The 24,430-nt window shown below is 35.7% G+C and overlaps 1 protein-coding gene and 1 long non-coding RNA gene across 2 annotated transcripts in view; one reads left to right on the top strand and one right to left on the bottom strand.

Moving 5' to 3' along the window:
• The window catches only part of CACNA1C (calcium voltage-gated channel subunit alpha1 C), a 799,944-nt gene that overhangs the window by 343,894 nt on the left and 431,620 nt on the right, over positions 1 to 24,430 (bottom strand). The window contains 1 exon segment of the mRNA XM_074269400.1: positions 536 to 675. Within this exon segment, the coding sequence (XP_074125501.1) occupies positions 536 to 675 (140 nt within the window).
• Positions 1 to 24,430, top strand: part of LOC141543715 (uncharacterized) — a 69,196-nt gene that overhangs the window by 2,689 nt on the left and 42,077 nt on the right. The window lies entirely within an intron of this gene.

The following is a 24,430-nucleotide window of genomic DNA, read 5'->3' as shown; positions in this document are numbered from 1 at the left end:
TGTGTTTTATTTTATGCATTCAAAACATTATTCCGAGGACTTCATGAGAATCAATAGATTACCAAAAATGTCTAGTATAATGGAAAAAAATAAATAAATCCATGGTTTAGGGGAAACCACTTATGTACATAATTTGAAAATGGATTTAATAACTGTGTACAAATAATACATTCTTGACTCATCTACACACTATAGGTTCCCACATGTTAGCAAGTATGTGCAGGTATGTAGACTGACAAGACTATGATAACTCATATTTATTTAGCAATTTAAGGTTTATAAAGTACTTTCTTTACAAAGTACTTTCCTCACAGTAACCTTAAGGGGTATGTAATATGAATATATATATTATCACCTGCCTTTTTTTTTTTTTTTGATAAGGCAATTAGGGTTAAATGATGTGCCCAAGTGATTTCTATTGAGCATTATTTTTACTCAGAAACCCAATGCAGTGGCAGACCAATCAAAAAGAAACAGGAGAAGAGAGAGAGAAGAAAAAAAGGTAGGTGTGTGGGTGTGAGTGGGGGTTACTTACCCTACTACCACAATTATAAAATCTAGTAAATTCCAGCCATTGCGGAGGTAAGCATTGGGGTGAAAGAGAAGTCCATATGCTATTACTTTTAAAAATGCTTCCACTGTAAAAATGATGAGAAAGAGATATTCCACTCGTTCCTGGAGAAAAGGAAACAAAAAGGAGAAAGAAAAACACATTAATTTGGAGTTTGTAAAATTTTGAATCAGCAACAGCCACTTATACAGTATGCATCTGCTTATATGAGTGTTTGTATAAGTCTATTAGTTAACATTTTCACACAAGTATCCCTCCTATTTTATAGATGATAAAATTGAAACTTGGAGAAGTTCACAATGACTTGCCCAGAGTCACACAGCTAGGAAGGATAGGATTCAGAATTTGAATACAGGTCTATTGTCTTTGAGTCCAGTGTTCTTTCTCATGTATCAGAGTTGCCTCACAGATGAAATTTTGCTCAGATCCTAGGAAAGGCATCAACCTAATAGACAGCAAGAGTTTGGTGGTAGGACCTGTTCTAACCACTACTCATTGTGATGTGTTATGACTTGAGAGATTTCTTGGCACAAATGTTTGGCCTAAAGATCAGCCCTACTCCAGGATCAGGGACTCAGAGTTTGCAGGAACCTTGGAAATCATCTTGTTCCATATACTCATTTTACAGATGAAAGAATCTGAAGTCTGGAGAGGTTAAATGGCTTGGCCAAGGTCATGTAGCTAGTAAGTGGCAAAGCTGAGACTTGGGTCCAGATTCCCTACTCAAGCACTCTTATTTACTCTGCCTCTCTGTGGCCTCTGGAGCTATTTTACAACTTTATTTCTTTGGTTCTTAAGGAGGCTTTCCTCCTTAACAGTCCCCGGAAAAAATGCAAGTATTAAGGTAAGGTGATTAGATTATGCCTTTGGGACTACCTGAATTAGTTATCAGTGAACACTTTATAGGGAATTATAGACACTCAATTGAGAGCAAGATATCAAAGGAAGGGAGTACAGGCTAGGATTTGGACTCTAAGGAATCCTTAATTTTTTGATGGTTTCATGACCCATTTGGTTGCCTACAGATGCTCATATACCCCTTCTCAGAATGTTTTTAAATACACAAAACACACAGCATTATCAAGAAAACAAAAAAGTTAATAAAAAATAAAGATGTATTTTTTTCCTTTTAATGCTCAGGGACTCCTTACAATTTTATATTTACAGATTTAAGAACCCTTGTCCAAGGTGAGAACAGAAGTAGTGATATACCCAGGAGGGAGGAAAGGGAACAATGAGGAAGAGAGAGAGGATGCTAAAAATTCCACTTATTTCATTTCTGCCAAGGGCTTGAAGGATATTCACATATTTTATACATATGATAGATCTAAAAAAAACATGTAAAGATAATTTGAGAAATATAAAATCATGAATCAGAGCAGGTATCCTGCTTGGCTGACATTTGGCTTAGAAATTTAAAATTTCAATGTCTAAAGAGTCAAGGTCTTTTGGTTAAGTTTTATGGGATGGTCAGTCCTTCTTGGGTAGAGAGTGAAAGAGTAAGGTGAAGTATTGGAAAAATCCAGCCTCCATGAGTGGGATCTAAGTATATATGCCTTTTTTCTCTTTGCCACCATCTGAGAAGGGCCTTCTTTAAAAAAAAATACAGTCTGTGTCACTGGAAGCCCATACTTAGAAAAGCACAAAGTCTTTGGTTCAATTAGTATAAAAAGTCTATTGACTTATTCACTTGTTTCTCTCACAGCTCTTAATTGCTTTTCCTCAATCTCTTTCCCTTACTACAGAGGCTTAATGGTCCCCACTCCTTATTTGCTACCATGACATCTTCATGCATCATTGCCCCCTGAATGAGGAACCTCATCCTGTCTCTCTGCTAGAGCCACAATATGTCAGTTTGTCCTGAATTTTTGATGTTGCTCTCTTCTGCATTGCCCTGCCATCTGCCCCCAGGAACTTAATCATGATGTCCAGGGAGAGCCACATGGAGATGGAACCCAAGAACTGTACCCACTCACCACAGCCCAGTCAGGGAGGAGGGAGATCAGGGATGTCCACCTCATTCGAAGAACACTCTGTGAGGACATCTCTCCCATTGCCTCATTTTTATCACTCTTTCTTTCCCTGGACATAATACCAGGATTTAATGCACAAGAGAGTCAGAATATAGTGAGTCCGAGAAAGGGTACTTAGGGTTAGCATCATAACCACCTATTACATCTTTCTTTTAAGAAGTTAATTCTTGTACACGGCAACAACAAGATCAAATGATGATCAATATACAGGATAAGTTATGTTCATTATATTTGATCCTATATTGCCATTTTAATGATAGGTTGATAGTTTATCCTTTGATGGATACATTCCAGGGATAGACATCCCTTCTGTGGAATCCTCTACTCGTTTTATTTGAGTAAATCCTGATTAAAATGACCAGTTAAAGGGAAGGAAGTGTCTGAGAGAGAGACAACATTTAGCTAAATGTAGGTATGCAAACATAGAGAGTGTGCAGTTGTGTAGCCTCTAAATCCTACATTGTTAGTGCACAGATAAACAGTGCTATTGGGGTATCTAGGGATTCTATAAAAGACTGGGACCTGGCATTTAAATAGACAAAGGGCAACATGGCCAGTAATATGGGGTCAGCTACATTCCATCATAGACTTAGGAAACTGATAAGTTCATTGCTGTTGGTAGAAATGTGGTGTGCGGGGAGGAGGGATAAAACTTCAATGGAGATTTCAGATATGTTAAATTCCCCAGATTCATTCCAATTCAATTAAATACACATTTAAGTCTTTACTGTGTGAAGGTTTTAGGGAAGTAACAAAGTCAATGAAAACATAGATCTTACTTTTATAGAATTAATAGTCTTGTAGGGGGATAGACTATGAATACAAATGGCTATAACATATACCCCATGGCTTCAGCCCAAACACAGCTCAACAGTTTTCACCTTATGTAATGAGCTCTTACATAATGGCAAATTGTCTGTGTGTCCACAGTATTTGCTTTGCAACCTTATCTTTTTCCTGGACATCAGGAGCTCCAAATCCTGTTCTTATTTTTTTTTTTAAATTTTAATTTTATTTTATAATTATAACATTTTTTTGACAGTACATATGCATGGGTAATTTTTTACAACATTATCCCTTGCACTTACTTCTATTCAGATTTTTTCCCTTCCTCCCCCAACCCCCTCCCCCAGATGGCAAGCAGTCATATATGTTAAATATATTACAGTATATTCTAGATACAATATATGTGTGTAGAACCAAATTTTTTGTTGCACAGGAAGAATTGGATTCAGAAGGTAAAAATAACAGTTTACATTCATTTCCCAGTGTTCCTTTTCTGGATGTAGCTGGTTCTTGTTCTTATTTGTGAAAGAGATGATATGTGGATTTAAGACATGGGGGTAGGATTGAGTCAGTGCCTGATGAAAAATGTGATCCATCCATGCAATATATGTCAAAGTAGCTGCTGATCTTCCCCCTTTTGGCCATTCTCAATTGTCCAGGAATATCTTTAATCCTCATGACTATCTCCTATTGAAAAATTCACTTTTGTCATGAGAATTTGGTTAGAAATCTGGCACTGGGTGCAGAATCAGAGGACTTTAGATTGGGAAGGGAGCTTATAGAACTCTTAACTCTTGGAATAATTTTGTTTTCAGAAACTGAAGCTTGGTGAGGGTGCTCAATATCATACTTTTAATCCTCGGCATAACCCAGATAGGAAACTAGATCTTGGGAGTCTAAGAGCAAGTTCTCTTCTAATTACTTCCACCTTATTTCCTGATAAAACATAAAAAAGTATCATTACCCCTTCCTATCCCTCCAGAAATAACAAGGGTATATAAGGATATTCATTCCCTAAGGGGAAGAAAGCTTCAAGGCCTTAGGTGAAACAGGGCATTTCAAATCAAACAAGAGGAGTCCTAGAGACGTGTTTAGGAAGGAAGTTATGTTCTATTAGTGCATCAAATAATCTAGGTTTCCTGTGTGAACAAGCTGACCCTATGGTGCAGATAACCACTAATAACTCTGACCTTGGAAGCCAGAGGAGTTTGTGTGTCATGCTCCAGATAAATAGGAAAACAGCATTGTTGACTCTGGTCCCTTGCCAACATGTGTTATGTTGCTGCAGAGAGATTTACACAAAATTGGAGAATAAGAACGGGGTAATTTTTTTTTAAAGCTAACGTTAGCTTTTAGAACCATCTAATATTTTCTCCAGGCCACTGCTTTTCAGATATATATTAGGAAAAATTGGGATCTTTTCATTTTCCATATCTGGCATTATCCTGGTAGACAAGGAAAGTAGGATCAAGCAATCAATAAGCATTTATTAAGTGGCTAGTATATGCCAGGCCTTGATTAGTCACTCAGAATATAAAAACCCAAGTCAAGCCGTCTCTGCCCTCAAGGAATTTCCAGTCTAGCCTGAAAAGGCAACATATGGAGGGTCCAAAATAAATAAAATATAATTGAGGGGCTTTGGAAACTGAAGGATATGGAAAATCTTCATGTAAAATCTGACCTGAATCTTGAAGGAAGTTAATGATTTTAAGAGATAGAGGTTGAGAGATCTAGGAGAAAGCCAGAGAAATGATGGCCAGAGATGGAAGATGCAGAGCTGAGGAGCAATATGGATCAAGACTGTAAGGGCAGGTTGAAGCAAAGTTGCAAATGATTTTTCATGTAAAGCAGAGGGATTTATCTGACCTTTGAGGTAGTGGGGAACCAGTGGAGTTTATTGAGTTTATTGAGGGCAGTGCCATGGTCAGATTCATGCCTTAAGAGAATAATTTTGCTAACAATTACAATTGGCAAATATAAGTGACTAATAGGAAAAAGAGGAATTCCCATCTGTGGTCACCTTCTCGACCTAATCTGATCTCATTTTATTCTACTTCATGTGCTTTGTGCTCTCAGTACCCTGTATTACTTTCTACCCCAAAGCAAATACTGCAGTTTCTTGCCTGTGACTTGATTGATACTCTCTTTATGTCTGGAACATCCTCTTGCTTACTCTTTGCCTGCTGAATTTCTACCTCCCCCCACCTCCATTCCCTCAAAGCCCATATACCACCTCCTTTGCAAAGTCTTCCCTAATTCAGTTGATAATGACCTTCATCTTCAGACCTTACATAATACTTGCTTTTGTACTTTTTAAATATACTTATCATGTAAATGCTTATTGACTGACTGGCTGACTGTATCATGTCACACATGACAATGTCTTAACTCCCAACTAGATTGCTGGCTCTGAGGGGGCTGAGATTTTACCTGGCTAAACTTGGCATCTCACCCAGAATTATAATGCTCGGCAAACAGCAGATTTTTGATGGTTGTTTGTTTAAAGCCTAAGGCGAGAGAAGTAAATCAGTAGGAAAAACAAGCCATTCTGTTCACCTCCACTAATGGGAACACTGGAAACCAGTCTATCACTGACTTCTGAATAAATTATACCCTTCCATTGCCTGAGTCATACCCCACCCATTCTCAGGGATCCCCTTGAATTTACAACTACATTTACTCCCTTGGTTCTTTGTGATCTGTACCTTACTCTGAATATTTTGGGACTGGAATGGGGGGGTATGCAGTCATGGACATAATCACTATTCCCCTTCTGTGAATTACGGGGTGATTCCACTGCTATTCTAATTTCTGTGTTGTACTTGCTAATCTCTATGTGGTGTCTGGTGTAGGAGTTCTATGTGGAAAAATGATGTCTTCTTGATATATGCTAGGCTTCTTAAAATCAAAAAAACTTAAAGCAGCAGCTCCTTATTCACAATGGAGTGGGGTGTTCCAGAATAAAACCTCACTTTACAATGATCATTTCATTATTTATATGAAATGATAACTGATATATAGCACTTTAAAATTTTCATATGCTTCACATGATATTATTTCCTTTGAGACTAACAACAAATGTATGCTGTAGGTTTTATGATGATTATTTTCCTCCTTTTACAGAGAAGAAATGGCTCAGAGAAATTAAAAGATTTGATCATGGTCACCTAGATTGTGTCAAAAAATTGGTGTAGTGTAGTCTTAGGTGTAACATGATATCCAGTAGATCAATGGTCAAAACATGAATAAATACCATACATAAAGAATCCTGAGAGCGGCATATTGGCTTAGAAATCCACATATTAGCATTGTATATATATATTCTATTTTTATTTATTTTGTTAAATATTTCCCAGTTATATTTCAATCTATTTTTGGTTTCATTCTGCAGGGTTTGCAGGTGGGCCATGGGTTGACACTATATGGGTTAATCCAACACTGCCTGCCCATGGGCAAGTCATAATCAATCCACATACAACATTAGCTCTAAATTAAATATTTTACCCCACAAAGTACTAGGTTACCAATAATCTACATAAACTATATATAGGCTGATAATATATCTGTATAGTACAAAGTGAGAGAAATTCAGACAGTGGAAGCTTGTATTGTAAAGACCTAGGTATGAGTCTTGGCTTAAAACTTGGAGATTAGGAGCAATATGAAAATGGGGGATGGAAAATAGTTAATCTTAAGCAAGAATGTAGAAAATATATAATTTCAGTAACTTAATATAAAGCTGGAAGTTGGAAACCATACTATAGAGAACTTTGCATGATACCACATATAATGTCATCTGATGGTTAAAACAACCCTATAAGGGAGATAATATAGAATATATTTTTCTCATTCTAATAATGAAAAACTGAGACTCAGAGTAATTAACTAATTTGTTTATGGTCACATAATTCATAAGTATCAGAGCCAGTTTAAAAACACAGCCAGGAGGGTAAGAAACATCAGACCAAATTAGGAACCAGATCAAATCTACTGATTGATAATTATGCTTACTCAGTACATATTCAAGCAGAGTATTCTTTGCCCCAGCTCAGGACATATAAACAAGTGTTTGAAGAAGAGTAATCTGACAGTAGTATGTAGGATGGATTTCAGGAGGGAAGACTAGAGGGAATTAATGTGGAATTTTAGGTTTATGGTTTCCGTAGGGATGGAAAGGACACATCTGAGACAATAGGAATGGAACCTGTTAGCTGAGTGGAGAAGGAGGAAAAAAGAAGAGGAGGAGGAGGAGTTAAGAATGACTACCAGACTTTGAGTCTGGGTGATTTAGAAAGTAAAAGCACCAGTGATAGCAGCAGGGAAGTCTAAAGGAAGAACTGATTTGGAGAAAATAAATTTGCTTTCAGATCTGTTGAGTTTTGAGTGATGGCAAAATATCCAGATAAAAATGTCTTGCCAGAAAAGGTGATATCAGAAGCAAATTAGTTGAGTGAGGATGAAATTAACTGTCAGATCTATGTACGGAAGATGAGTTCATGACAAAACAGGAGATAGAGAAGTTCACAGAAGGTCAAATAGACATTTCTTTTTGATGTAAATCTAAAAAAAAGTTTTTCACAAACAAAAATAATCTTTAAAATTAGCAGAAAAGCAGGAAACTGAAAAAATCTTCATAGTAATTTTCTCGGTTAAGAGCACATGTCTAAAACATATAGGTGGAGCAGCTAAGTGGGGGCAATGGATCCATTAGCCTTGGAGTCAAGAGGACCTGAATTCAAATTTGACTTCAGACACAATACTTTTCAGCTCTATCACTTGGAACCCCAGTTCACACACACACACACACACACACACACACACACACACACACACACACACACACAGAAATTGGAGCTATGGACTAGACCTGCAATTTCACTGGCATAATTAACCCTCTACCCATGCAGGATTACATCTTCTTTTGTAACTTCCAGTTTTAAAGTTGCTATAGCAATGAGAGGTTAAATGATTACTTGGAGTCACCAACCATTATATGTCAGAGGTTGGACTACCTGGCTCCAAAGGATGTTCTCAATTCACTAAATACCGTTTCATAACTGGCACCTTCCCTTTCCAGTCTCTTTATACCTTACATCCTTGCCTCTATCCATATACTCCGCTATCTATTGACACTGACTTCTTTGCTCTCTCTCACACAAAAATCCATCTCCTGACTCCTAGAATTTTTACTGGCTGTTCCCCATGGCTGGAATTATCTCCCTCTCGTGTCCATCTTTTTGACTTCCTTCAAGTCCCAGCTAAAATCCCTTCTTCCAGGAAGTATTTCCCAATTCCCTTTAATTCTGGTGTTTTTCTTCTAGTTATCCAGTATATGGCTTCTTTGTACATAGTTGGTCCTGCATTGTTCCCCCGTAAGACTATGAGCTCTCTGAGAGTAGGAAATGACTGCTTTTTTGTTTTTTTTCCTTTATTTTTGCTATTCTTTTATCCCCAGCAGTAAGCATAGTGTCTTACACATAGTGGGTGCTTAATAAATATTTATTGACTGACCCATAAATTATATAATGGTTATTTTAGAAACTTCCTGAGAGTAAGGGTATGCTTTGTTTTTTATATTTGCATATTTATATTTGTATCCTCAGCCACAGTACACTGGCTGATATACAGTAGACATTTAATAAATGCTGATTGTATTTTACAATATAAGAGAGGAGAGTAGGAAGGAAAAGGAGAGCTCTAATTAGAGTATATTATTCTGGTATTGTTAAAAAAATCATATACATATTAGAAAATGTGTTCATGTTGAGGTTCAGTAACATGTACAACAATGACAAAACACAAGGCATTAAACCTTATACAGGTGGAGATGTTATGTCTTATGCAGGTGGGGACATTGTCTCTGGCTCCCTGCTTCCCTCCAGTGGCCATTTGACAAATTACCCCAAGCTGTGTCAGTTTAATGACAGTTTCTTAGGTTAGAGTGCCTACAGAATAAACACAAACTCTTAGCTTGACAATTTAGGACCTGTTCAGTCTTATTTGAACCTGCCTTTTCATTATTCTATGGTGCAGCCACGCTAATGCATTGATGTCCTATGATCATATTCTGTCCATTTCTGCTTCCATACCTTTGCTTTATTTCCTGAAATTCCTAGTTCCCTTCTTTTCCTATCTCAGTCTGCCAGAATTTTCTATTTAACACTCAAAGTCCATTTCAAACACCACCTTTTCTACGAAGATTTCCTTAGCCCACCCTTTCAACCTCTCAGCTGTAAAAAGTATTTCTGTCCCTGGAATTCTAGCCCCTTATGCCTTACTTATGCCTTTATTCTGTTCTATCTTACAGCTATTTATGCTAGTGTCTTATCTCTTTATTATAATTATTATAAAATTATAAGTTTCTTGATGGTAGGAATTAAATTTTCCATCCCCTATAATGCTTACTTTCAAATCAATTCAATTCAATTCAGCACATATTTATTACACATCTAATTTTTGTCAGAAACTACCTTTACCTTCATGGAGTTTATTTCTATCAGGAGGAAACAGTACTTATGCAGAAAAGTAAATAAAAATACTGAGTAACAGGGGAGGGAAAGCACTGACAATTCAGGGAAAGTCAAGAAAGACCCTGGTGGCATTTTGCATACAGTAGACATTGAAACAAAGCATTTGTGAACCTTTAGATTCTATAAATGTGAATTATCATCATTATCACATGGCAAATATTTATAGATTTGAATTGTTGTGAGACTATATCTGCTACCCAGGTTCTTCCTCTCTACTTCTACATCTGATAATCAGTCTTCCCAAGCAGCTTCCTCTGCTGATTCCCGAAGCATCATTCTCCCTTCAGCACTGCTTACGGTGCCTTGGCAAATACACAACGGCATCATCTATTCAGTCTGTTTAAAAGCCAACAGGCAAGGAAATGAATGCACATCAGCTGTAACTCAGACACACTTCACATATGGCAGGGAGACATTAGAGTTGGCACTGTATTCTGCAATAGCAAAAATCTCATCAGGTTGCTGAGTTCCTCCAGAATGAAGATGCTCGGGGAACTATAAATGTGAATTGCCCAACTGGTATGCATTTAATGCCTCTAAAACACTGTTTACTTTCACAGCGAGGTTTCTTCTTTAGTGGTAGCAAGAGTTCTATCACTGGACCTGAGATCAGGAAGACCTGAATTCAAATTCCTCCCCAGAAACTTTCTAGCATGGTGGTTATGGGCAAATCACCCACTCTTACCTACTTTAGTTTCCTTATCTATAAAATGGGTACAAAAGCACCTGCCTCCTAAGGTTGTTGTGAGGATAAAATGAAATAATATTCATAAAGTTCGTTACAAACCTTAAAGTATTATAAAAAATGCCAGTTCTTCTTCCTACTCCTATTTCCTACTCCAACTCCTACTTCTTACTTCAACTCTGCTTTTCTCATGGCAAGGTATTCAGATATCACCCCTAAAATAGTATTTAAGTACCGTAAGCTTGCAGGAATTAAAACTGCATATTCCTAGGGCTACAGACTGGACCTACAATTTCACCAATGTAGGAAATCCCTGGTGAAGAAACTCTTTCAACTGTTTCTCTGTAACTTAGAGTTAGTGAACTACGCAAGATCACACAGCCAGTATTTGTCAGATTTAGGACCTGACTCTAGCTCTTCTTGGCTTCAAGACTTGCTCTCTATTCATCATTCAACGCTGCCTTTCTGTATGCACATGTGCATATATGTATACAAACACGTCTTAGAATCTTATATCTGAATGAGACCATTACTGATGCTAGAGTAGATAAGTGACTTACAAGGTCTCACAACTAGTCAGTAGACCAGGTTAATAATCCACAGATCTGTGACTTTGTCAAATTAAGTATTCATTCTGCCATAAAGAATCGAATTCTACAATTTAGTAGACAATCTTTGGGAAATGACGTGGCCACAAAAATCAACAGTCTGCAGCAAATCTGGAGATATGAAGCTCCAAATATAAGCCTTTTCTGGTACTCCCCCCCTTCTTTTTTCTTTTCCTCTGGGATTAGCTTTTCTCAACTCTGCTGAGTTCTTCTAAATAGCTTATTATTTACATATTGTCTTCCCCATCTGAATATAAATTCTTTGAGGTCAGAAACCATTTTTGCCCTTTTTTCCCTTTAATTTCTAGAGTTGACCTCAGTACTTGACATATGACCGAATAACTGACAATAGATATACTGAGAGTAGTAGGAATTCTATAATGATTGGTAAAACCTTCTATTTAAAAATAGGATATTTTTTAAAATAAAAAATATTTTTCTATGTATACTTATCTTGCCCTATCTTCTCAGCCTGCTTTTCTCTGAGTAGCATAGAGGATGGCCCACTGCTTTGTATTGTAGTCATCTAGCTCTTCCTTTTTTCTAAATTGCAAGTTCTTTGAGGTCAGGGAAATATATATTCTTTCCTGTAGCTCTTTGTTATTCTTTATTGATGCCATAGATATAGATATATCACAGTCACCTAATATACTCTTGGCCCCTCATCTTACCCTCCTTTATATAAACCGTTTAGGCAACATACAAAGCAGCCACAGATTATATTGTGTGTCATATTCTGTACCTGGAGCCCCTTCCCCTTCCTCTCTCTAGGAGAGATATGTGTTTCATATTCTTTTCTCCAGAGCCAGGATTTTTCATTGCAATTAACTTAAATCTGCCTTTGATGTTGTTTTCAGGTTCATTGTTGTCTTTGCTCACACTGCTTTGAGCACATATTGTAAGCACTCAATAAATACATAATAGATGTGAACAAACACAAATAATTAAATTAGCTCAAAATAAATAAAATATCACATAAAATCATTATCATTTAACAAAGCAGAAGAGGATGAATTAACACATAGCAAATTAGCTGAAAACACTTTTGTTCTCTGACCTTTTCCAGGTCTGTTTGAAATTCATCTACATTTGGTTTTGCCTCGTTTTCCATAAATATCTTAAAGTGAAAAAAATCTGTAATTTAAGAACCTTAAAAAGAACTCTTTTCCACTCCATCTTTTCCATTAGATTACAGATAAGAATTGTTGATGTTCCAGAAGGGGAAACTAAAGTAAAGCTGAAGGAAGTAAGTAAATGAACAGCTATCAAAGATTTGTGAAACCCTGGATTGTGGCCTAGAGAAGTTGATACTGAGCCCCAAATCACAATTTAATGCATGCTCTGTTCCATTCATTTCAACCACTGATGACCGGAGTCAAGAAGCATCTGTGGCAGGGCTAATTCAGAATTATAGAACTGCAGAGCTGGAAGGAACCTTAGTCATGATCTACTCTAATCCCCTAATTTACAATCACTCAGTCATCATATTTATTAAGTTGCTACTGTGGGCCAGACATTGTGTCCATTGTTAGGGGTACAAACCCAAAAGCAAAAATCATTCCTGCTCTCACTTAGCTTACTGTCTAGCAAGAAGAGACCATATTTACAGATATAGATGTGAATAAAAAGATACAAGACAATTTGTTGGAGGAAGGCATTAGAAACTGGGAGCAAAGGTCTCCTGGAAAAGATGGTGCTAGAATTGAGCCCTTGGAGAAAATTAGGGACTCTAAAAGAGAGATGGGATTGTTAATGGAGGGGAGTAAAGTGCAGTAGTGTGATCTTGGGCAAGTATGTGATCTTAGGCATAATACCCTGTTTGCTTCAGTTCCTCATCTGTACATTGAACATGAGAAGGAAATAACAAACCGTTCCAGGGTCTTTGCCAAGACCACCCCAAATGGAGTCTGACACAAGTGAAATGGCTCAGCAACCCAAAATGAGGAATTTATGTTTGATAAAAGAAAGAATGGGGATTTACTGACCTTAACTGGGAAGGAAAGTCTACATGATTACTTTAGGTAGCTATGTGAAGGATGGAGTGGAGAGGGGAGAGTTTTAATGTAGGGAGGTAAATGTTATATAGTCCAAGTATGAAGTGATAGGGACCTGAACTAGGTTAGTGGCAATTTGATTCAAGAAAAAGGAACAGATGAGACAGATGTTATGGAGGTAGAATCAAGATTTAGCAACTGAGTTGATGTTTGGAATGCATAAGAATGAGGTGATATTAAAATTGTGAATGTGAGTGACTGAAAAACTTGTGATACCCTCAATTGAAATGAGAAGTTTAGGTGAAGGGTGCATTTTTGGGGAAAAATAATAAGTTCAGTTTTGGATATGTTAAGTTTGAAATGCTTTTAGGACACTTGGTTTGAGATATGTAATAAGTGCTTGGTGATGAGAGATTAGAACTCAGAAGACTGATATGATCTAGGAATATAGATCTGAGTCATCAGCACGCTGATAATAATTAAATCTATTTGAGCTATTGAGGTCATTCATTTATATGGGTAGAGAGAGAAGAGAAATATGCCTGGGACAAACCCAGTCACATTTAGGAGGCATATTGTAGACGATGATCCAGGAAAGGAGGTTACAAAGGAGTTTTCGTAGAAATTGGAGGAGGAGAAGGAAGAAGTGGGGAGGAAAAAGAGAAGAAGAGAGAGAGAGAAAGAGAGGAAAAGAAAGAGAGACACATAGAGCGACAAAGAAAGAAAGAGACACAGAGACAGAGACAGAGACATGGAGAAAGAGATAGAAAGAGGGAGAGAGACATAGAGAGATAGAGACAGAGAGACACAGAGACAGAGACAAAGAAGGAAGGAAGGAGGGAGGGAGGGGCAGAGAAAGGAGAGGAGAGAAGTGTGAAGCAAGGAGAGAGAATATTGTCACCAAAAAACAAAAACAAAACAAAAACTCAAATTCAAAACAAAATCAATAACTAGGTAGGAAGGAGAATCCAGAAAAGTAAATAGTGTCAAATGTCATGAGAAGTCAAAAAGAAATGAGAATTGAGAAAATGTCATAAGATTAATTAAAAGATTATGGGTGGCTTTAAAAAGGGCAGTTTCAATTGAGTAATGAAGTTGGAAGACAGAAATTTTAGAAAAAAAAGAAAAGAACTGAAGGCAGTAAGGGCAAAACTTTCAAGGAGTTTGTGGAAAAAAAGATATAAAATAGTAGCTTGCAGGATTGGTGGAATGTAATGAGTTTTTATTTTTATTATTTTTTGGAGAGATTTAGGCATTTTAGTAGACAGCATGGAAAGATAGATAGGAAGAGCCTAAAGATTATGAAGTTTTTTTTTTTTTTTTGGAGGGGGGGGGTAAGAATATGACAAGAAGGGTAGAAAGATACATATAGAAGGATTGATTTTGACCAAGAGCAAGGTTACCTCTTCGTGATAGGATGGAATTAAGGACCTGAAAATAGGAAATGATGTTGAAAGCTTTTGAGGTGGAAAAAATGTATACAGTGAAGTTCATTGAGAATGAATTTTTTTTTTTTTAGTAAAGTGTGAAGTGTTATCTTTGGCTGTGAGGATAGAGAAAAAATAATGCATTTCTATTGGATGGGCATATGGTCTGGCTGCATGTAGTAGCTTAGATATGGTGAGTGGAAAAGTCAAGACTCTTACAGATCTCTTGAATCCTAGCCATTCATCCATCTGTCCAGCTATAGACATAGATACTTACTTTTATCCTTGTATGCTACTGAGATTATGCAAAAAAAAAATTAAGGACTTTTTGTTGTTTTTCTCAGGACAGCTGGTCATAGGGGTCATAGAGAATGATCATAGAAACATAGAAATATACAATTTAAAGCAATTACAGAAGATACTTTATAGATACTATAGATCTATGTGTGGTCAAAGTATGGTTCTAGGTATCTCTGAGAGAGTCTTCTTGAGGTCATAATTATTTTCATGATTGTGCTAAAATATTATGATTTGCCTAATAAAATATTCCTCCCTTTTTCAACTACATAGCTATGTGAAGCCGGGTTTTCTTTATATACTTAAACAAAAGAACAGTTTGTAACAGATTGAATATGGAAACAGATAGAAAAATCCAGCTGTCTTCTATTAAGCCAGATATGAATAAGATTTGCAAAAATATGTAAAACAACACCACTCTTCTCACTCATTTTTTGTTTTAGAAAATATAGTGATCTTTCATAAAAATATGTTAACATTCAATGAATTCATTATTACTTTTAAAAATGAATTAACAATTTAAAATTTTCTAAATTTCTAAAATGCCAATTTAAATGAAATGAAATTTAATTTCTAAAATGGCAATCGATGTAACCAATACGAACCAAAGATCTTTGAGATCCTCGACAATTTTTGAGAATGTGTTTCTAAGACCAAAAAGTCTGAGAGCTGATTATCTAGAGCAAAGATGTCAAACATGACAATACAGATGAAAATGGAAATGGAAAAGCCAGAAAAATATGACAAAATAGATAATAATAAGTTGTGGTTTTGTTAGTCAATATGTGGGCCTCTGGGGATACTTATATATAGTTTAGTGGCCTGGTCTCTATTTGAGATCGAAACCACTGCTTCCACATTTTATGGATAAGGAAACAGAAGTTCAGTGAGGTCAAGAGCTAGCCCAACACCACGTGGCCGGCCAGCAAACAACTTGGCCAGGCCAATGGATGACTGATAGAGAGCTAGAGGAAATCTCAGAGATCACCTAGTCCAAGTATCGTTTTATTCTTGAATAATTTGTGTCTCAGGACAGCTAAGTGAGGTGCCAAAAGTCACACAGATGGTATTAGAGATGACTCCAGAGTCCACTGTACCCACAACAGTACTGGAACAAAATCCTCTACCAACTTCCTGAGAAACCTCTACATGAGGGAGAACCTACCTCCTCCCAAAGCTGAGCTTTAAGCTTTTGGACAATCATAGTTCAGTAGGAAAGTTGTCAATATTTGGCCAAATTGTCTTTCCACCGTTTGGGATTTCTAATTTCTATCAGCCAGGATAACTGATTTGTTTACTCCCACTTCTGTTCTTTAAGACGAAATAAATGCCCACCATCTAGGGGAGGGGGTGGAGGGAAGGAGGGGAAAAATTTGGAACAGAAGGGAGTACAAGGAATAATGTAAAAAATTACCTATGCATATGTACTGTTAAAAATGTTATAATTATAAAATTAATTTTAAAAAAGATGAAACAAAAAATTCCTAGTTCATTTGATAGGTCTTCAAATATTCCCCTAACACTTCCTTCTCCAGGATAAACATCTTCTGTTCTTTCATTCTCATTTGTACTGGTCTCCTGTATATTTACTCATCTTGGTTGCCTTTCTTGGGCATTTTCAAGTTTGTTAGTGTATTTCCTAAAATATGGTACCCAGAACTGAGCACAGTATTCCAAAGTGTGGCCTGAGTCAGACAGGTCCAGTGGGACTGTCATGGCCCTCATTACTGGACTTTCTCTTAATGTAGCCCAAGACTGAATGAGTTTTCTTGGTTGATGTATCACACTGTTAACTGATATCAAGTTGGTGGTCCACTGTAACCTCCAGATGTTTTAAAAATATGAACTATTGTATAAACCTGACAGCCAAAACCTGTACTTGTATAATTGTTTATCTGAACTCAGCTATAAGACTTAATATTTATACCTCAGGGCGGGGTTTTTGGGCTCAGAAATATAACAACAATAATGATGATGATGAGAACCAACATTTATAGACTGCTTATGTTGTTTTAAGTGCTTACAATGATAATCTCATTTACTACCTCAACAACTTTGGGAAGTTAAGTGCTATATAGCAATATATAATATTATAACATATATTATATATTGCAATATATAAAATTCTTTGTTGTTGAGGAAACTGAAGCAGATGTTAAGAGATTTGCCCAATGTCACACAGCTATTAAATATCTGAGGCCAGAGATAAATAGAGATCTACATGACTCCCAAGCTACTGTACTACCCAGCTTCCCCTAGTAATATGAAATAGTCTTACTGAATCATTAAAACAGTAGGAACAAAAAGCTCACATTTTAGGGGGATACTTTATAAGTCTAATCATTTTAAGAGACTCAAATCACTTTCTTCTAATAGCTCTCTACTTTATGGATGAAGAAAATGAATTTCAAAAAATTGTCTATGAGAGACATGACCATTATTAAGTCCAGGTATTCAGACTCTTAAATTTGAAGGTTTTTCTCTTACATAGAGTCAAGCACTGACTGAATCAAGCTCTGAGATGTGGAGCTTGAAAGGACAGTATTTTGTGGAATTTTGATAGGCTGCACAATTTTTTGGTTATTTGCCAGATAGCTGGTAAATAAACAGTCTAAAAGGAAAGAGCTCAAACATTCACAGCTCAACTCCTAAGCCATCCTTAGAGCAAAGGAAATTACAGTAAGAAAAAGGAAAAGTGCAATAGAAAGTTACAACAAAATTAATCAAATAAACAACTATAGATCTTTATGTTTTATTGATTGCTTTAGTTTTGCACCCTTTAAAAAAATTCAACAATCAAATGCATTTTTAACCCTACCATGTTTCAGTTAAAAAAAAAAAGAATTTTCATTTCTTTCAAGGACAGGGAAATCTGGGTAACAGTGGGAAATGAAGGGAATAATAGCAAGTATAATAGAGATCAATCAATCTATTTCAAGTGATGTAACTCTATTAGAACAAACGCCATAGATAATTTCTCTGCCCTTTAGAGGTTTTTTTTTTTTTTTTTTTTTTTTTTTTTTTTTGGAGGGGGGAGAGAGGAAAAGACACCATAAATAGTAAAGTCAGAGTGGGTCCTCAGACTCCAAATACAGTGCTCTTTATAGAAGGTGGGACCGAAACCAAGTTCCTGGGGAAGCTAACATATTCTTTCCAAATCAAGTTTTGACTTTTTATGTAATGGTTCTTGTTGCAAGCCAGTTGAAGCTGGTTATGAAGACAGATCCAATTAAATGACTCCTGGAAGCTGTAAACTGTCATAACTTTGGCTCTGTGTATACGTGTGTTTAAATACGGCTTTTCCTTGTAAAAATGGGCTTGTCCTCTTTGCCAGTCAGTTCTGATGACATAAAGCAGGAGAAGCAATAAAAACCTTGGAGTATACCATAAAAATAGTTTGTGTTAAGTACGATCACATAGTTATCCTTCTTGGGGAATTGTGACCTCAGTGGTCACAATAATAAGTATACTTTCTTTACTTGGATGAAGGATATTCTGACTTTTAGGTTTAGGTTTGAGGGATATGGAACTTGGATTTCTAAGAAGCAAATGGGAAACTAGTTTGACATGTTGGACAGATAGTCTAGGTCCATATTTACTCTAGTAGACTACAAAAGTTAATCAGGAAATAAGAAAGACATGGACCTTTTCCACAGCAACGTGAATGCAAGACAGTTTGGCTCTATCTCACTAGTGTTACTGAGTTATTCCTTGAGGATTCAAGGCAATTTTCATGTCACAGACATGATGTGAGTTCAAAGCAATTCACTCATCTCAACCCAAGTAAGTGGAAGGAGAGCAATAAAGTGGAAAAGGTCTTGAGAGCTTCCTAGTTATTGCTATGCTATGACAGGTTTGATTAACAAAAGAGGTGAAAATGTGTTGATTAGGCCCTAGGCATCCTGTCCTGGAGCAGTCACAGAAAAAATAGCATTTCTTTTAAGAAAGAAGCAGCTTCAGCAGCAGTTGATACAGGGGAATAACAGTGCAGTGGAGAAACATCCAACTATAGTTTCAGTGGCCAAGAGGAATGGCAGCTGTGGAGATGAAGTACAGAAGAAGACAGATATAGCCAATTGCTAGGAATATGAGCATAAATTATCTGGGAATGTTCCCACTTGTGCAGGAGTATGAGCAAAATTGTATCCTGCATGTGAGAAGGGGAAGAAGCAAGACTATGATTCTACTGTTTTTCCCTTGTTCTTTACTTTGCTATTCTGGTTTAATTAAATGCTTTACTATTTTATTAATGACTTCTGCCTGGTCTGTTGATAGAAAAGATGCTAGATAAGGGATGTACTTATGTGTGTATAATTGGTACCCTAAAAACCCCACACTAAACTTGATATTGTAAAGATTTCTGGAATCTAGTGGGAAGAGAGTAGTATGAAAATGTATTGGATAGAAATTTAAAAAAAAATATATATATATGATATATATATATATAATCTTACTAACAATGTACCATATAATATAGCTTATTGTTTTTCTTTCTGTTTAATTACCTATCATGGGGGTAAAATTGGTGTTGTAGAAGAGGGGACATTAAAGTCACATAGATTCTAATCATAGTTCTGCCATCATCTTACCAGACCTTGTAAAACACCTTTTTCATAACTTTTTAAATTCACTTATCATTGTATATCATAACAAAACATGTTAATATCAACTAGACCAAAGTTCTATAATATAATAAATCTTATTTTACCTATTCTAACATTTGTTTTCTTTAGCACCAGCTTGGTACTCTGTACATAACAGGTGATTAATAGATATTTGTTGAATTAAATTGAGTCAGTATTACAAGGAGAATCTTGTTTTAATAAATACTATTATATATCTAATAGTGAGTAACAAAGATATTTCTATATCCTGAAAGACAGTCTATATTAATTTTTCTTTGTTAATATTAATGAATTGAATAAGGTTGTATAAGAAAACATATGTAAGAAATTTGTAGAGAAGTGCCTATCCTTTTAGCAGTTTTAATGAAGACATTAAGCTCTTTGGACCTAGATTCCAATATAAAATGAAGTATTTGGACTAGATAAGCTCTCAGATCCATAACTAATCACCCTTAGATCATATCAGATCTTAAATAATCATATTAACTAATCAGTTAATAAAATCTTTGACAAAGTGAACTACTGGTTTAAAAACTCTTCAAGGAATAGGCCAGAATGGTCACTTTCATGTCATAAAAATACATTTCTAAAACCAACAGCTAATATTATTTTCCATGTTAAACGTCTAGAAGCTTTCCCAATAAATAGAGTAGTAAAGCAATAATGGCTTTTTTACCTATTAAACTTGATTTGATTCTATAATTGCTAGCAATACCAATGAGGAAGTCTTGTTTAAGAGACAAAATGGAAGAGGAAACAAACTATCCCTATTTGAGGATGACATAATGTTTTACCTAGAAAACTCCAGAGAATCAGCAAAGAAACTAAGATAATTAAAGAGCTTCAATGAAGTAGCAAGATACAAAATAAATCCATAAAACAATAGTATTTCTTTACAGCAATGATAAAATCACAGAAGAAAATTATAAAGGAAGTCCCATTCAAAATAGCTACACATGCATAAAACATCTGTAAGTCAACCTAACAAAGCACACTCAAAATCTGTATAGCTACAGTTTAGACTATTTAAATATTTTTTTTAAATACCTTATACAATTGCAAGAATATTCAGTGATCTGAATCAGTTTATTGGATGAGTCAAACAGTGGCTATTTTTTTGAATCCAAACTCTTTTTCATAAGGAAAGAACTCTCTCTAACATTTGGAACTTTCCTGATATTCTCAGGACCCTTCTTTTTTTGTCACTGGAACTGAAGTATTCAGATTTCTTTTGTCTTTCAGCTGGCACTATGGCCTTTTAAAGTGAGCTGTGGAGCTTTTGAGAGGAAAATAGATAAAAAGCTTAGCATCCCAAATGAGGATGGCTTTAAGCTCTAGGCTCAAAACCTGATAAATGCATCTAAAGCCAATTCTCTAACTGGCTAAATGTTAAGACTGATAGTTGAAAGTTAAATAGTGACAGGAAAGGACATGGTTTCCTGCATGCAAGGGCTAAGTTTCCCATTCAGTTTGCACACAGAACTTGGTACTCCAGATCCAAGAAAAATTAGGAAATTACCAAAGTCTTTTATTGAGCATTCATCTTTCTATTCAGTAATGACTCTCTTTCCCTGTGATGTGTTGCCTGGTATCTTCAAGTTACACCTCAGCTAGTAAAGTTACCCCAACACTCCATCTGAATCAATCCTTTCTTCGTTAGCCCTTGTTTTAGCCTCCCTTTCTTTCTCTCTTTGCTCCTCATAAAACATAGCAGTCCTATACTTTCCCTGAAGAGCCTGTTTTCTACCATACAATTTATTAACACGATGGTAGCATCAACACTTACTAAGAGTCTACTGTGTGTGAAGTGCAATGCTAAACTCTAGAGGAGCTTTTAAAAATCCAGATATTAGTTTTGTTATCAAGGAGCTTTCAGGCTATAAATAAATACAATACAGATTAGAATATATGAAGTACACATGAGAAGTATAAAGCCCTGGATGAATTTTCCCAGATAAGGGGAAAAATCCCTTCCAGGTAAAGGGATCAGGGAAGGCTTCATGGAAGAAGCGACACTTCATCCAAGCTTCAAAGAAAGCATAGAAGTTGGGGAGAGGAATTTGGGACTTTTCACAATGCTTAATTTTTCTCATTCTTCCTTTTCCCGTTCTCCTAAAAGTCCCCTGCAGGTTGTAATACTAGACTTAAGTCTAATAAGAAGTTACCTATGTAATTTGGAGGTTCCATGAAGGCTCCATTCCCTCTCCCCACCCCTACCCCCATTATCTCCTAATATCTTCCCTTCACTTGGTTATTGTTAAGGTTAGTTTCCTTTCTTTATCTTAAGACCTTCAGTCCTCTTCAAATTCAAATCCCACTGGGAGGAGTCATAGTTTAACCTTTCATTAAACATTTTATATGTTAATACTAAGAAATAACATATTAGGGCTTATAAAAAATTCACTGATACAGAATTTTTAATAGTGTCTAGTAATCTAATTCTACATCGTCCAACTCTTTCAAGTTATGTTTGACTCTTTGTGATATCATTGGGGGTTTTCTTAGCAAAGACACTGGAGTAGTTTTGCATTCCCTTTTGCAACTCATTTTATAAATGAGAAAATTGAGGCAAAATGGCTTAAGTGACTTCTCAAGAGTCATACAGCTACTGTCAAAGGCCAGATTTGAACTCAGGAACATGAATCTTCCCAACTCCAGTCCCAGGACCCTATTCATTGTGCCACCTAGCATTAGTTCCATAACTCTGTCCATTATAAAGGCATAAGGATATGTTTTATTTCTTGGAATTTTGTAATATAAATGCTCCCCTTTCTCACCCTGAGGAGTATAAATGAATTGATATTGCTTGTGATAGATATTGGTATATACACACACACATTTATAAATAATTATATTAATAAGTAATGTGGTTTATCCCTTTGTCACGATCTTTGTATATTAATTATTTGTTCCCTTCTTCCTCACAGAATTTGAGTTAACATTTCCTATTAAGAATCCCAAGGAACTTTAAGACAATAAGAACAATAACTAAAGGCTAGTCTCCTGGTATTTGCCAGATAATTCGTCAGAGAGCTTTCTGGGAGGAAGGTTCATGCCTCTGTTAGTTGACTTGTACTCTCTGTATATTATTGATTATTTCTTGCTTTCCTCCCTAATCTATCAATGAAGTAATCCCTCCCTTTCCCCAATAATGAGAAAATATCAAATAAATAAGGGAGAAAAATCTTGTCACATACTGCTATCCCCTATAAGTAATATTTGTGCTCAAAGTTATACTCAAAGATAATCGATCAAGAAGTGGAGATAACAGTCAACAATATCTTGCTTCCCAAACTTTTAGGGATTTCCTATAAGAGGGAGTGAGCCTCTCTGACACATCAGTGACATTTCCTAGACAAAAATAGAAAGTTGGGAAGTTATGCCATACCACACACATCTGGGAGAAAATTACACAGCTGTTCCAACCTAGATGCAAATTTGAAGGTTTGCTACATCTGACTGTCATAGTTATTGTTAGGGAGTGAATTCCTAACCAAACTATGGATAAAGGTGACTGCAGAAAATAAAAGCAAGTATAGGATCAAAAGATCTTCGATTTAGAGCTGCAAGGTACCTTAGAAGGTCAGTACACTCAACTCTCTTATGAAACTAAGCCAGAGAGGTTAAGTGAGTAGCCCAGAATCACACAACTGTTATGCTAAGTCGGGATTCAAATCTGGATGAGAATTCATCAATTATATTGCTTTTTTTTTCCATAGAGGTAGAAAAAGCTTTTGACTAAATACAGTAATCATTTATGTCAAAAACACTAAAAATCATAGCATGGTTCTTTTACAAAATATAATCCAAGGCATTCATCTGAAACCAAAAGCTAACATTATTTGTGATGGAAACATACTACAAGCTTTTTTTAAGTTTAGGCATAAAAGCAAAGATTTACGCCCCTTACCCCCACCTCCACTATTATTTAATATAGTGCTAGAAATGCTTATTAGTTAGTAAGACAAGAGAAAGTAACTAGGAGAATAAAAACAAGCAAAGTGAGGGAAAATGTATCCCTATTTATAGATATGATTATGGTTTATAAAAAATGGAGAAAATTCTTCAGCAAAAAACAGCAGGAAACAAAACAAAACCACAAAAATCATCAAGAGGGAAAGATGATGATTCCATCTAAAATAATTGCAAAAGTTATAAAGGTTTTGATTAAATGAAACTGATAAGCTTTCACATGAACTAAGATAAGATCAAGAATCATCTTTGTAACAAATATTTCCAATAGGGTCTGGTAGTCAACATAAATAGACAATTAGCAGAAATATAAAAGATCAAAAGTCATTCCCAAATAAATCAGTAAGCCAAAGCTTGCAAACACATAATTTAAAAAGAAGAATCTCAAACTATTACCAATTATATTAAAACATGCTCTAAATCACTAATAATAATTAAAAACAGCAAACCAAAACAGGTGAGATTTTTAACTCACACCCAGCAAATTGACAAAGATAACAAAAAATGAATATAGTCAATGTTGGCAGTAAGAAGGAAAGACAGGATACTCATGCAAAATTGTGAGTGGATTCAACCATTTTGGAATTCTTTTAAGAGAAAGACTTAAATGTTTATACTCTTAGGATTAGACATTACACTACTAAGTTTATCCTACAAAGAAGTCAACGATAAAAAGAAAAACATGAACATATTTTATTAAAGTATTTATCATAACCTTTTTTAGTGGCAAAGACTTGAAAACAGAGTAGATTCTCTTTGATTAGGGACTGAGTAAATATGTTATGGTACCTGAATATAATGGAATATTACTATGTTGTAAGAAATGATGGATAGAAAGATATATCCAAAGATTTATATGAAGGTATGCAAAAATTTTTTTTGCTTCACATTTAGTTATAAGA

This window comes from Sminthopsis crassicaudata, chromosome 5 (assembly GCF_048593235.1).
Source record: "Sminthopsis crassicaudata isolate SCR6 chromosome 5, ASM4859323v1, whole genome shotgun sequence".
Classification (NCBI taxonomy): Eukaryota; Metazoa; Chordata; class Mammalia; order Dasyuromorphia; family Dasyuridae; genus Sminthopsis; species Sminthopsis crassicaudata.
This window is presented reverse-complemented; position numbering and strand designations above follow the sequence as displayed.